Here is a 14,276-nt window from a genome sequence, read left to right on the forward strand (position 1 = left end):
ACGGTAATTTATCTACTATGCGACAGTAAGTTCCGTGGTTATGACACAATCGTTAGCCTATTTTTACAAAAACGTCTGCTACGGAGCCGTGAGATAAAAGGTAATGGAGCCTTTTATACATTGTCGTGTTTCTTAAGAAATAAACAATGGACAAATAGAGTCTTTAAACTCTTCAGAGGTAAAGTTATTCTCTGTCAAAGTGACGTCAAAATGAATGGCAGTCAGGAATGCTAACGGCGGGTGATGGCTTGTTTAGCATCAAAATGGCGCCATAGGAGCTACGCGTTGCGGGGAGAAGCTTACCCCCTTGATATCATCCAAGCTTGCCCTCAGCGATGCCCTCTGCCCCCAGTCACGTGACTTTGTTTATTTTCTCACACACGGAGCACTGCATCTGAAAGAGAGGGAAAGCTCTTCAGCCTTCACGTGAGTTTTTAAAGTTCTGGAGATTATGACAAATGCCCTGTGAATAGTAACCAAAAAAATCCACTTGAGCTTTGAATAAAGTGCAGCTTCAGCTTGTAACGTTTGCATCACGCCGCACAGCATTGGCTTAGCTATAGTAACGTAAAATGCTACGTTATCAACCGAAGCTAATAGGCTCGTTCAAGATGAGCCAGGTCTGCGCAGAATCGATCACCAGCGATCGCCGCCCAATGCATGCCGGTTAGATTTGATCCGACTTGATCTGACTTGATCCCGACTTGCTCTGACGTCATACGTGGGCAACGATAACCTCACGAGATCAAGGCGGCCGCAGTTCTGAGACGCAGGCAGCGCAGTTGCTTTTCACCGACTGCAAGACCCAGGCGGACCAAGGGCATGCTGGGAAACGCCGGCCTCTCAGCTGATCTAACAGCTGATTGGGTCAGAATCAACTCAACATAATGACGTTTTATATAAACTTTTTATGGTTTTTGAATTGGAGGGATTTGAACTGCTATTTGTGTGATTTTAAAGGCTTATTCTGTACAAACCCCATGTTGTGTGGCTGATATGATGTTTAGTGCTCTTGAATCATGCTAGGTTATACGTTGTTTACAGTCAATATGTTACGTGAGTTTTCAACCAACAGTCAGATGTGACGTTAGTGAAACTGAAAGGCGTATACTTTATTCAGATTCTAATAATTCTAATCAAGATGAGGCCTATCTCAAGGCTCCAGACCAGAGAGGGAGGGAGAGCATGCGGAGCATCACTCAACAAATCAGACGACTACATAATGAGTGTGGTGAGTGTCCCTATGAAAGGGCCATGTCAGTAAAAGCGCGATAAGGAAAAAGATAGATGCTACGGCCAATAGTATTCTTAACTTAAAGGTACATTATACTGTAGAACTTATTCAGAATTATAATGTTTACTTTGGAGACAGGGGGGGGGCTTTTTTCCAGATTAGGGAAATGGCCCCTCCAAATGTGTGTGCACGTCCCTGGTCATTAGCCTACTTATTTGTTGCTTTGAAAGGTGTAAATTAGATTTTCGGAGAAATCATAGCCCAATCAGTCTAATACATTGATGCCATCAACACTAAGTTTAGGAGGGCAATACTAATGATTTAGTTTGAAGTTCAGAGTCTGAAGCAGACCTGTGTTTCTCTTAGTGTCCACTCTCTCTGTAAAAGAGATGAGCAGCGCCTCTTCCTGGTCTGTTCCTCTTCAGGTCATCATAATGGACGCTCTGCTGTGGGCAGGCAGCGGCAGATGTGTCGCCTTTGTGTTCCATGTTTATGATTATTTATTTCAGTTTTCCACCCCTGATGTAGAGCAGCGTACAACCACTTCCCTAAACTTTCTCTCATTCAGAGAGCAGAGTCTCAAACAGGGCTCTGAGTCTGTCAGAAGGTCTGACATCTACCGTATCAGCAGAGTAATAATGCACAACAGACTATGGTGCAGGTAGAATATTTTCTGAAATATAGTGACGTTATTCTTGTATTAGGCCATTATCACTTCATTTTTCTCAAACTATCACAACTCAGATGGGATGAGATATATCTTGAATGTGCAAAAAGTTTTGAACATGAGCAGAAATCTTGCTCCAACACATCTGTCATGGTTATGGTTTTCTGTTCTAGTCTTTCCTGTTTTATTGTGTTAATGTATTCCCTGTTTCCTTGTTGTTGACTGTCTCCTGTGGTCTCTGTTGTGTTTTACCCTGTTTTCATCCTTGTGTATGTTTTAAGCTTCAGTTTCCTGTATTTTGTAGTCTCTCTCCCATGTCGAGTCTTGTTTTACATCCTGTCTTTCCTGTCTTGGGTTTTTCCACCTTTGTGATGGTCTGCCCCGCCCATCTGATGTGTTTGACCCTCGTTACCTCGTGTATGTAGTCTCTGTGCTGTCTTTGTCTCTTGTCAGTTCATTGTCCTCCCTCCCTGTCTGTCATTCCCTGCGTCTCTCATTCCTGCTGGTTTATTCCTTTCATGTCTTCTGGTTTTCTAGTGGTTTGTGGTTTTTGGTTTGTCTTGGTTTGGACTGCCTCCCTGTCTACCTCAGGACATCTTTCTTTGCAAGTATTTTGTTAATAAAATCCTTTACTTGCATTTTTGGGTCCGAGCCTCACAATCCTGACAACATCTGAAATATTAAAATCCACAAACATTAAAGTATCATTAAGTTGAATAATTGTCATGTGCACATTTAAGAAGGTTATTATTATTATTATTATTATGATTATAGTTTCCTTCCCTAACAAAATACGCAGAGAGCAGGGAGGAGTAAGTCATGTCTAGACTACATGTGTGCTGACTCAGATAGAATTAGAAAAGTTGATCTACAGGAGAAGAAATAGTTGAAAGTAATACAGAATGCCTGAAAGCCTTACTGCTAAATATTCCATTATGTTTTTATATTTGTATTGTAATCTATGTTTCACTTTACATAAAGATATTTTCATCACAAATTGCTTCAGAAAAAGGTAAAAAGGCATCATAAGTCACCCCACAAATCTAGGAACAAGACCCTGTCCTTTGGGTTACCAGACCAGTTATGATTAGGCCAAATGTTGGTGCCATCTAACTAATATCTACGAAATGGAAGCTAAAATGAACAGTGGCTATTAACAAGCTGGGTGAGCCAGTTTATTTAAATGGGTCCAGGCTAAGCCCTGAACCTCCTCAAGTCCTAGAAAACACCCCTCCAAGTTATTAAAGGTGAATATTGTAGAAATGTTTCAGTGTTGTCTCAGACAGTTTAAACACTTTATTAATGTTTGTTGATCCAGATAAAAACTGATGTATTTATGAAACTGATTCATCTGCTGCTGTTATAGCCTATATGTTATATATTTAGACCTATAAGAAGTATAATAGTTTTCAGAATACAACTGAAAGAGTTATCACAGATATATAGTCTATATATCATTTTAATAGGCTGCACTGTCACAGATTAACAAAGGCCTAATTAAAACAACAATCATTGGAGAACGAGCACAACGTTATAGTTTGGAATGATAACAAGGATCCTGTTGAAGACCGTTAGAAACGGTTAAACTGCAGCTTTTAGTCACCCCCCTCTGCAACAACAATCATTGGAGAACAAGTAATGTTAGAGTTTTGTCTGATAACAAGGAAGTGAGGGCAAGTTGCCAGTTGAAGGTTGGTAACTGTTTTAACTGCAGCTTTTAGTCACCGCCCTCTCTGTTCTTCCACAGTTCATCTCAGATCATAATAGTAGACTCATACTTCCTTGTTCTTCCTCAGTTAAAAAACTCTACTATCTGGCGCCATCTTGTGACAGAAATACATCACTGTAGCTGCTTATTGTCAGTCCTCTGATCGGTCATTGGTAAAAAGTAACACAGAAGAAGTATATATATATATATATATATATATATATATATATATATATATGTCCTCTCTCTGTCCTGTAATAAGTGAACTCTGAGCTCATGTGTTTGTGACTCTTCACCTCTGTCTCCTCTCACAGGGAGAAGATGATCTGCAGCATCCTGCTGCTCATCATCCTGACCTCCTGTGTCTCTGGTTAGTTTACAGCTTCACTTTATTATCCACTAACACTAAACAAAGAATCACTAAAGTGTCCACAGAAACATGTGGAGATGGAGTTTAAAGTTGTCAGTGTGTCTGCTCCTCACTTTCCCTCTCTGTCTCCTCAACAGGAACATTTGTAGTGAATGTGACCCAGACCTCCTATCAGGCAGAGGAGAACCACGACATCACACTGGAGTGGACCTTCACAACCAACCCTCACAGTTCCTCCAACTCTCTTAATATCTTCTGTGAACTGATAACTGATCTCAAGAATCCAGTCCTGTTTCATCTCCATGAAGGAGTTGAGGTCCCAGAGTCTCAGGATGAACAGTTTGCAGGACGAGTCCAGTGGGACAAAGACGTCCTCAGAGAAGGACGACTCAGACTTCATGTGTCCAGACTCAGGACTGAAGACTCGGGACTGTACTTGTGTGATGTGCTCACAGATTATGGGAGTAACTCTGGTAGATGTTGGCTCAATGTCACTGGTAAGTAGATTCATTATGAAAAATGTAGCTCAAATCAATCAATCTGATTGGTTCATTGCTGTGATATAATAACCACATACAACGACTGTAATTCAAATTCCTTTTGCACATAAAAAAACATTATACTACAAATTGATAACTGGTGCCTCGGAGGGAAGCCTTTCATCTGCCCACACTGCCAGGACACAGAGCTGGTTTCAAATCAGCCAAATATCTCTTTAAGTTTTCACTTTATTTAGAATATTTTCCACCTAAACCTTGCCGTCAGACAGCCCTTTTCAACGGAGAACGGAAGCTGTTATCTCTGCTCTCTTCAAAGCTGCCAAAATCCCTTTATAAAAACAATAACTTTACCTCGAAGAAAATGGAAGTTGCTGCTCTGCCGCTGCCTCGTTGGTTAGTTTGTTAATTGTGTGTCTTTCTTTGGCATTATGCAAAAGAAATTCTGCGCTAAAAGTCTGTGCTAGCCGCTAGTAAATCCAACCTGGGCTGCGTTATATAGTATCCACCTCAGTATGTGTGGGAAGCCAGCCCAGGAGGGCCTACTTTATTGTTAACATGATTATTTATTAAAGTCTATTTAAATTAAATTGGAATGTGACTAAGTTTAATTATGTTATACTGTATTTGATGACCATTTTTTTTAAAAGCAATAGTGTGATGGTTGGGGTCGGCTGGCTGTGAGTTTTTGTTTATTTTTCCCTAGCTGTTGGTTTTTTTTCCTGTTGGCTCTGCCTCTCTCCCTGTGTCTCTTTTGCTTTCCCTCCTCCTCCTCCTCCTGTCTACTGCCTGCCAGCTGACGAGACACACCTGCTGCAATCACCATCACCGCTCTCCCGCCACGCACACCTGCCAGCCATCTACAATTAAGCACAGTACTTCAACCCCGGCTCAACAGACCATCTCCGCTGAATTGTTGTCTCTGCTTCATCGGTGCTCGCATACGCTATCTAAGAAATCCTTTTGCACTTACCTCTCCCTGTGTGTTTTCCTGTCTTACCCTTCTTTGTGTTCGTTTTGCATTGACCACTTCCAAGTCTCCAAATCCAGTCAGCTGGCCTCTCCATCCAGTCCTCCTCCCACGGCACCCTGCTTCACCCTACCTCCATCTCCGCGTCCAGTTCCCTCGCCATCCTAGCTCCTGCCCCTGTGTTCCCTCGCCATCCTAGTTTCTGCCCTCGAGTTTCTCGCCATCCTAGGTTTGTCCCTTGAGTTCCCTCGCCATCCTTGTTCCCGGCCCCGAGTCCCTCACCGCCCTATGTTTTTACCTTGAGTCTCTCACCATCCTACTTCCTGCCCTTGAGTTCCTCGCCATCCTAGGTTTGTTCCTTGAGTCCCTCGCCCTCCTAGTTTCCGCCCGTGAGTCCCTCACCATCCTAGGTTTTCCCCTTGAGTCCTTCTCCATCCTAGTTCCTGCCCTTGTGTTCCTCGCAAGCTTTATTCGAGTTCTTTGCTTTAATAAATTGTAACTTTTTGAGCCTTGCATTTGAGTCCGATCTGTTCATTGTAACAAATAGCTCACTTCAGTCTGTATGTGATTATATCACAGCTAAGAGGAAATCCTTACACTTCCTTCTTTTATAAAAATGAAATGAAATGTTTTTCTTCACATGAATGAAACGGATGTGTTTGGTCTCTTTACAGCAGCGAGGGATCGGCCTGAACCTGAGACACCAAACACAACAAGTCCACCAAACACAACAAGTCCACCACAACCAGAGAGTCGGGGAAGGATCGGTCTCTACTGTGGACTGGGACTGACAGCAGCTCTGCTGGCTCTCTGTACTCTCTACTCAATCTTCAGTCTTTGTTTTACTAAATCTACTGATAATAAAAGAAATCACCTACAGTTTTCAGCCGTACAGATGTCGAGTTTATCAGACACGAGCCATCAGGACTAACAGCACCCAGTCTGGAGGACCCTCTTTAAATGAGTCATCAGAACATAAAGTCACAGTCATAAAAACTAAATCAGACTCCTAGAGTCTCTCCTCCTTCTGTTCTTAGTGTCAGAAAACTACTTGTGATATAAAATGAATATTGTAGGATATTTTGATATTTTAAATGATGATCATGTTACTACAGGTTTGAGTTTAAATGAAGTTTACATGTTTAGTAATGTTTTGTCCTCTTCTAGTTGTGTAATTACTTGCATCAATATATTATGTCATATGTTACTTGTAATGTTCTCTCTATTGTTACCTGTCTATAGATGTAGCATTAATGCTAACCCCAGCATGTTTACATCTTGATGTTCATTAATGTGCTCTGCCCCTATTAGATATGTAAGTTATCACAGCAGTAATAACTAATATCAGTGTTAATAATGCTTTCATTGACTGAAGGGTTTGGCAGCTTTTAAAGAAACAAGGGAAAGACTTGTTGACGTTTCTTAGACAAATATGAAAAATGACCACAGCTTGTGTGTTTTCTCTCAGGTAGTGTTTCAGTTCTTGGTCTTCAAGCATACGAGGTGCTAGGCTATTTTTAGGGGTGCTGAAGCACAAATGTAAATGAAAAAGTTGAAAATTAACAGCAGAAAAAAACATGAATATTCCTGTCTAAAAATATGTTAAGGCTTATTTGACCAGTTCAAGGTATGTCCCCCTAGTCCAACACCCCTGGGTATGTGCTGCAATAATCATGCTTTGTAGTTGCCATCTTTTTTCACAGCAGATGCCTTGAATCTGTTGATAGTTTGTCATAATTGTATGTCTCAATCTGTCTATTTCTTTCCCCAAAACTCACCAGAAGTCATGATTTAAGGGATTAAAAAAAAAAAAAAAAAAAATCTTACGGGGGCATACCCCCGCACCCCCCTACCTTAACTGCTATCAACTGCTCATTAGGGGCTGAGCCCCCCAAAGGTCAGATCCTAGAATCGCCCCTGTCTTCAAGACAAAATGTGAAAGACTGATTTTCTTTCTTTTTTTTAGCTTCAATGTAAAATATTTCTGATTAAAAAAGTCCAAAATTTCAGAGAAAATTATCTCTTCTATTTGTGTATTAACTTGCATCAATATTTTATGTCATATGTTACTTGAAATGTTCCCTCATGTCTTACTACTGCAGATGTAAATTAGCATTAATGCTAACTGATATGTTGCATCTTGATGTTCATTAATCTAAATGAATAAGTTATGACAGCAGGAATGACTGTCTAGAAATAATGCTTTCATTGAGTAAAGTGTTTTGTAGCTTTTAAGGAATCAAGTAAATAAACTTGGTGACCTTTGTTACAATAAAATAAATAAAAATGACCACAGTTTATGTTTTTCATCAGGTAGTGTTTCAGTTCTACGTCGATTGAGACTAAATGCAAAGACAGACTTTTTTTACCTTCAATGTAAAATATTTGTAATCCAGAAGAATCTGAGAAAAACAATGTTGCTGCTGAAACATCTGAGATATGATTTGGTGTTTTACTACAACAGAAAAAGGAAATGAAGTGAATCAAATTTGGTAAATTACAGCAAATAAAGAAATCACACAGAACAATATGGAGACATCTTCCTGCTTCTTCTTCTTCCTGCATTTCAGTTCCAGAGACATTTAAACCACAATGCAACTGGAGCACCACCTCTTCCATTCATGTGTGTTATTATGCTGAGCTGATAGCATGCAGGTTAACTGTGGAGACTTGATGATCAACTCCTTCAACAAGACCAGCTGACTCCCAGTAAAAAGCTCCCTCTGCTGGTTCATCTTTAACTCCACAGCTTTTCTTTAACCTTTAAAACCCATTCAGAGAGACCATGACAGGAAATAACAGACAGCTTTAAACACACTGAGGGTCAATTACAGGTTCACTTAAAAAACTAAAAAACATTAAATCTCAAGATTAGATTAGATTCAACTTCATTGTCATTGTGCACAAGTACAAAGACAACAAAATGCAGTTTGCGTCCAACTAGAAGTGCAAAAAGAGAGTACAGTTGGTTTACAGAAGGTGGTTTAGAGTAATAAAAATTAAATATAAATATGTGCAGTGTATTAGCAGTTACCTTATAAGTGCAGAATGAATTTGGTTATATGAAGAATGTATGAACAACATATACAGATATGTGCAATGTAGCAGCAGTAGCATTATAATAGTAAAAATAATATAGATATATGCAGTGTATTATTAAATCTCAAAGCTAAAGCTGTAAAATTTTGGATAGAAGGTCAAAAAGTTGTCATGATGTTGGACCATAAAGCAGCAGATCATTATGGATCCACTGATTAACAACACATTATTTATGGTCATTATGAAGAAAAGCATCACTTCCGGTGGCCATCTAGAATTTCGGCAAATGCCAGACGGGCTGCCCTCTATGGGCCACTACTGATAATAAAAATAATCTGTCTGGTTTATTTTGACAAGTTATTTTATGCATGCAGCCAAAAATATTCAAGATTGTGGTGCAGCGAGCTACGTGGGAGGGTTTCTCTCGGTAGGCAGAGTTACTAATTTCAAAGCTATGTTATTGACACTCAATGCATGTACTACCCAGAGGCTGAGCAGTGCTCTTTTTCCGTGTTTTTGTGGAGCTGTTGTATTATGTGCCGTTGTATTAGTGCAGAATGGGCCTTTAGTGGAGCATATCATGTCGTAGCTCTGCCGACGCTCTAAGATGTTAAATTGTTGTTGGCATATGTCACCGACTGTAGCGATGGTATAATGTGTGTCCTTTCAGTGTGTGTTCTAAATTTTGGCATTCTCTATGTGTTTTTTTTGGCTTTTTATCTCAATGTTTGGGTGAGGTTGGTGTGGTTTGAAAAATAGGACCAGTGTGTTGCAAATGCCACGGCCGTTTTTTGATACCAGTCCGTCAATGTGTTGTACTGATGAATTGATGTTTCTAATATTCTGGCCCTCTGTCTATGTAAATGGCCTGGCCAAAATATTAGAAACACATCTACAGGCGCGAGATTGACCACCTGGTGATCTGCTGCAGTCAGAACAACTTGGAGCTAAACTCTCTGAAGACAGTGGAGATGGTTGTGGACTTTAGGAAAGACGCAGCCCCACCCGCCACCATCACCCTGGGTGACTCCACAGTTAACATGGTGGAGTCCTTCCACTTCCTGGGCTCCAAGAATGTCGAGCATCGATCAGCTGAAGAGCCAGATATGTTTCTCAGCAGCAGGTAGAGATCAAACCAGAAGATGTTTAAATAGGCATTAGTTTGCTTGAATCTGCAGTGATTTAATGCAAATCTGATCCTGATCCTCATTAGGTGTTGTTCTTACGACATGCTAATATTCCTGCTCTGTGTAGAAACAGCAGAGGTAACACCAGACTGCTGGGGAGATTAAACCAGAATATAGTCATCATCAGCACACACTCAACACCTTTGCTCAACACATTAACAACAAGCACAACCAGTTTCCCAGAGCATGTTAACAGCAGTACTACGAGTATGGCCATGATGGTGTAGAAAGCCCTCTGCTTTGATTGGTCAACTCTTTCCCTGTCCCTGCCCTGTTCCCCTGGCCCTGGACGAATCAGAACACAGAGAACAGAAAGACTGCAGAAGGAAATGACGAACAAGGAGACAATCAAGAGGCTGACATCTATGTATAACATTGGGCTGTAAACATTAATCAGACTGGCTACAAAGGAAAGCAGCCAAACACAGCCAATGCTGATATTTCTGATTCTGATCCCTCTCTTTCCTCTCATACTCAGGTAGGTGACGGGATGAACAACAGCCAGGTAGGGCTCCACACAGGTCAGCATGTGAAAGAATGTCTCTCCGTACCAGGTAAGGTTCGAAAAAAAGAACCCCACAGAAAATAAAATATGATCCCCGTAGATACCACAGCACCCAAGGGCGAACCCGAAGACACCCATCAGCTCTATGGCGACCATGTGGTAGGTGAAGCTGTCTGAGTGACTCGTCGTTGCTGCTGCGGAGGTGGAGCGATGTCGCCGCCATCGTTGGAGACCCAGGTAGAGGACGAGGATGCAGAGAGGGAGGAGGAGGAGGATGTTGGTGATGTAGAATGCAAAAAGGATGAAGGACTTTGGTTTGATGAAGAAGCAAGATACGATGACAGTGGGGTCGGGATGAAGGATCGAGTCATTGGAGGAGGAAGAGTTCACGGCCATATCTGGAGGAGAAAAAGACAATCAAATGGAGAAAAATACAATAGAAAAGGTATAAATACAGCTAATGCATGTCTATCATTCTAGAAGGATACTTTTGGCAGGGCCACTCAGACATCTTCACATCTGCACATGTCCACCAAATGTGGTTGCATAGCACAATGTGTTTTATATATATATATATATATATGCACCTTGTACGGCAGCCTTGGCCACAGTGTGTGAATGTGTGTGAATGGTTCCTGTACTATGTAAAAGCGCCTTGAGTATTCGTTAAGACTAGAAAAGCGCTATATAAATACAGTCCATTTACATTTACAAATCAATTTTATTTCTGAGTCTCTTGGTTCAAATGTTATAAGCTAAAACGTTGTTATAGCTCTACCATCAAAATTGCACCAAATTCAACACTGCACTTCCTTGGGTCCCCAGCAATACACCCATCAAGTGTGAAGTTGATCGGATGAACGGTTCTCGAGATATGTGAAGAACAGTCCCCTATCTCTCTTGCTTTCCCCGTCTTCAAGCTATCCTGTCAATTAAAGGCCATAAAAGCCCCAAAACAAAATCTTAAAAAAATAACCATCCAGCATTATATTAGAGTTGAAAGCTCCACCTTGAACAGACATGAAGTAAATGTAAGTATACATTGTGTGAAAACTTTCTCTGGTTCCAGCTTCCAAATGAAAGAATGTTGATGCTTTCTTCTGTGTTATATCTTCGTAAACTTATTTTTATATTAAATATATTATATTATATGAATTGATTATGAAAGTAATCATTAGTTGCACACCGAAACATTAATAACTAAAACATGTCATGATATTTTTACAGGACACCCACCTTGTTGTTTATTTCTGACCTTCGTCCTGCGGAGAAGGCTCAAAACTGACATCTGATCCAAATATACAGTGTATTAAAACTGTGTGTGTGTGTGTGTGTGTGTGTGTGTGTGTGTGTGTGTGTGTGTGTGTGTGTGTGTAGCAGGTGTATGGTTTTTTTGCATGTTGCAAAACCAATCAAGACTTTGTGATACCTTTTTACACGGTTCATTTCTCAGGTAAATGTTCCCATCCTCCCTTTCCAGGGAGTATTAACATCTGCTTAAACCTGACAACTGAAACATAAATACATGCGTTCAGCCACTTAGTTTTGACATTACTAGAGCTTCACTGTTTAGAAAATAGTTCATCATTTTCTAAAGTCTTACTACAGACCTAAAATCAAACAAATCCAGTAATGATTTATTTATTATCTGAGCTCATATTCGTGCCAGTGTCCAGTTTCATAACACCAATGCAAATGTAACTCATTGTATTTGTCCATTAAGATGGACAATGACAGAATTCAAATCACTTTTATGTAAGCGAAAATGTGTCTGGTGTGTATTCAAATCAAACAAAGTGAGCGTCTGTCACTTCATACAAATAAGAGCCTGCAGATAAAAGAGCACTTTGCTTTGTGTTGTTGAAAATAACCATGTTAACAATCAATCAATTTTATTTGTCACATGAAATGGTACGACGTACAATTCCAGTGTAATGTATGTCTATTTTTAGCTCCTTCAACTTGTGCATGATTCATCATAAAGCAGAATGTGGCCTTCAGATCGACACACAGAAGAAGGGGTCACCCGGTTGAATGGCAGCGGTACTCCAGGATCCAACCGAGTCTCGGCGGAAGGACACCAAAGATACCGACCATCCCGCTGGAAACCAACACAGGCACGGAGGCCACCCAGCTTAGCTCACCGTCTGTTGCCTACACACTGGCTAGCAGGATGACCTGCAGAGAAGTCCCAGTCGGTGTTCCATTCCTTGGTGGAACCCAAAGATCTGATCCCATTCCTTTCTCAAATGTAACACTTTAAAGTTTCTTATTATGGTAATATAAAGTCTTTATGCATTACACAGCACACTGACTTTTAAAGCTAGTTCACCGGTAATCTGGATGTCACTCTTTTAGGCTGGATGTCCGTTACCTTCCTCTTCCTTTGTGTTGGCGTTATAAACTCCGGTGGATTCATGAGGACTATGGTTAACTGCTCCTCAGATCTCTGCAGGGTAAATCCAGACAGCTAGCTAGACTATCTGTCCAATCTGAGTTTTCTGTTGCACGACTAAAACAACTTTTGAAAGTACACGTTCCACCAAAACAAGTTCTTCCCCAGGCTATTTTGCAGCGGCACTGTGTCTTCATTCGGGGCTTAGCGCCACCAAAGACGATTGTGATTGTGTTTATAGAAATGCCAATAAACCAGAGCATGTTTTTCTCCCATCCCAGAATGCTGTGTGGACTAGCCAGACCTTCCTCCGCAGCACCATGAGGAAGGTCTGGCAATGCAAGACTAGTCCACCAGTTACTCTCGTTATTTCCTTCTTCCAAAACAGTGGGGAAAAACACCAGGTGCAATTGCCAGGAGTTGAGTTTTCATTAAAACAAAATGATGACTGGTGTGTTACCTGCGTGCTATAGTCTGGATCAACATCAGTACATTTCCAGGATATTTACCTCACATCCCTCAGCTTCCGCTCTCTGTGTTGACATTTTCAAACGCTGTTCAATTCGGGAAACAACAACAGAGCTAGTGAGCTACACGCTGAAAATGTCAAGTTTTGAAGAAAGTATGGATTGTGCAACAAGTCAGGCCTGCTTGGTTCTTTCGGGGAATGATTGTAAAGATTTACGAAGAATATGTTTAGGTCATTTCCTCTGTAACTGGGATGTTTTGGGACCGATTGGTGGGATTGTACAAAGTACACACATAGATATACTGGTAAGAGCTAATGATGTTTAATCATGTACCCAGCTGATTTAAACAGCTCACGTTACTGTACCTTCATGTAACTTCACTAAATATTGTATGTGACGTTTGTGGGGTGCAAATGTTCCACCAAAACAATTCCTTCCCGGGACTATTTTGCAGCATCCAAGACGATTGTGATTGGTTTAAAGAAATGCAAACAACCCAGAGATTTTTTTCTCCTGTCCCAGAATGCATCTGTGATGTAGCCAGACCTTACTGCAAAGCGCTGTAGAGTAAACTAAATATTCTCTGTCTAGCTCAGCTAAAAACAATGGATCTGCAGCATATGCTCTAACACACATGAGTTGTAACTGAAAACATGTTTATTTTACAAAACTGAAAGAGAAAAGAACTGAAGACAAACTGTGGAGAGAGAGAGAGAGAGAGAGAGAGAGAGAGAGAGAGAGAGAGAGAGAGAGAGAGAGAGAGAGAGAGAGAGAGAGAGAGAGAGAGAGAACAATATAAAAGCTTAAAAAGGGTGAGTTTAAGTGTTCTAGGGTTGAGTCCTGCAGGTTTGTACATCTAAAATATAACTGTGGATCTCAACACGTTACTGTAAAACGTCTTGTTAAAACAGAGTTGTACCTTTCTAGGTTGAAAGTGTTTGTCTCGTCCTGCAGGCTGCAGCTCAGTCTGAACTTTGAACTGCAGGAGACACAACTGGGACCTCTGCAGGACATGAAGAGACATGATGGTCCCACTCAAGTTTCAACACATTTAGGTATATTACTGTTTTCTTCTTATTTTATTTTTTACATAGGCCTAATTAATGTTTTCAATATGAAACAAACAAATACACACTACTACTGCTGCATAGTTAGTAAGTATCTGCCTCTCTGTCCCTCTTCTCAGACACACCCTCACGTGTATCGGTGTTTTTTGCCCCCAACGGCGCTGCCT

At 40.8% G+C, this 14,276-nt stretch overlaps 1 protein-coding gene across 2 annotated transcripts in view; it reads left to right on the forward strand.

Annotated features, from left to right (window-relative positions):
- The window catches only part of LOC116060419, a 236,379-nt gene that overhangs the window by 164,983 nt on the left and 57,120 nt on the right, over positions 1-14,276 (forward strand). Inside the window, exon 4 of one of the 2 annotated variants that reach the window (XM_035993571.1) lies at positions 6,121-6,392. The exons of the other annotated variant lie outside the window; for it this stretch is intronic. Within the exon in view, the coding sequence (XP_035849464.1) occupies positions 6,121-6,377 (257 nt within the window). The 3' untranslated portion in view covers positions 6,378-6,392. Of the gene's footprint in view, positions 1-6,120; positions 6,393-14,276 lie in introns of those variants that run through there. 2 annotated transcript variants of the gene reach the window in all.

Source organism: Sander lucioperca, chromosome 17 (genome assembly GCF_008315115.2).
Source record: "Sander lucioperca isolate FBNREF2018 chromosome 17, SLUC_FBN_1.2, whole genome shotgun sequence".
NCBI classification, from domain to species: domain Eukaryota; kingdom Metazoa; phylum Chordata; class Actinopteri; order Perciformes; family Percidae; genus Sander; species Sander lucioperca.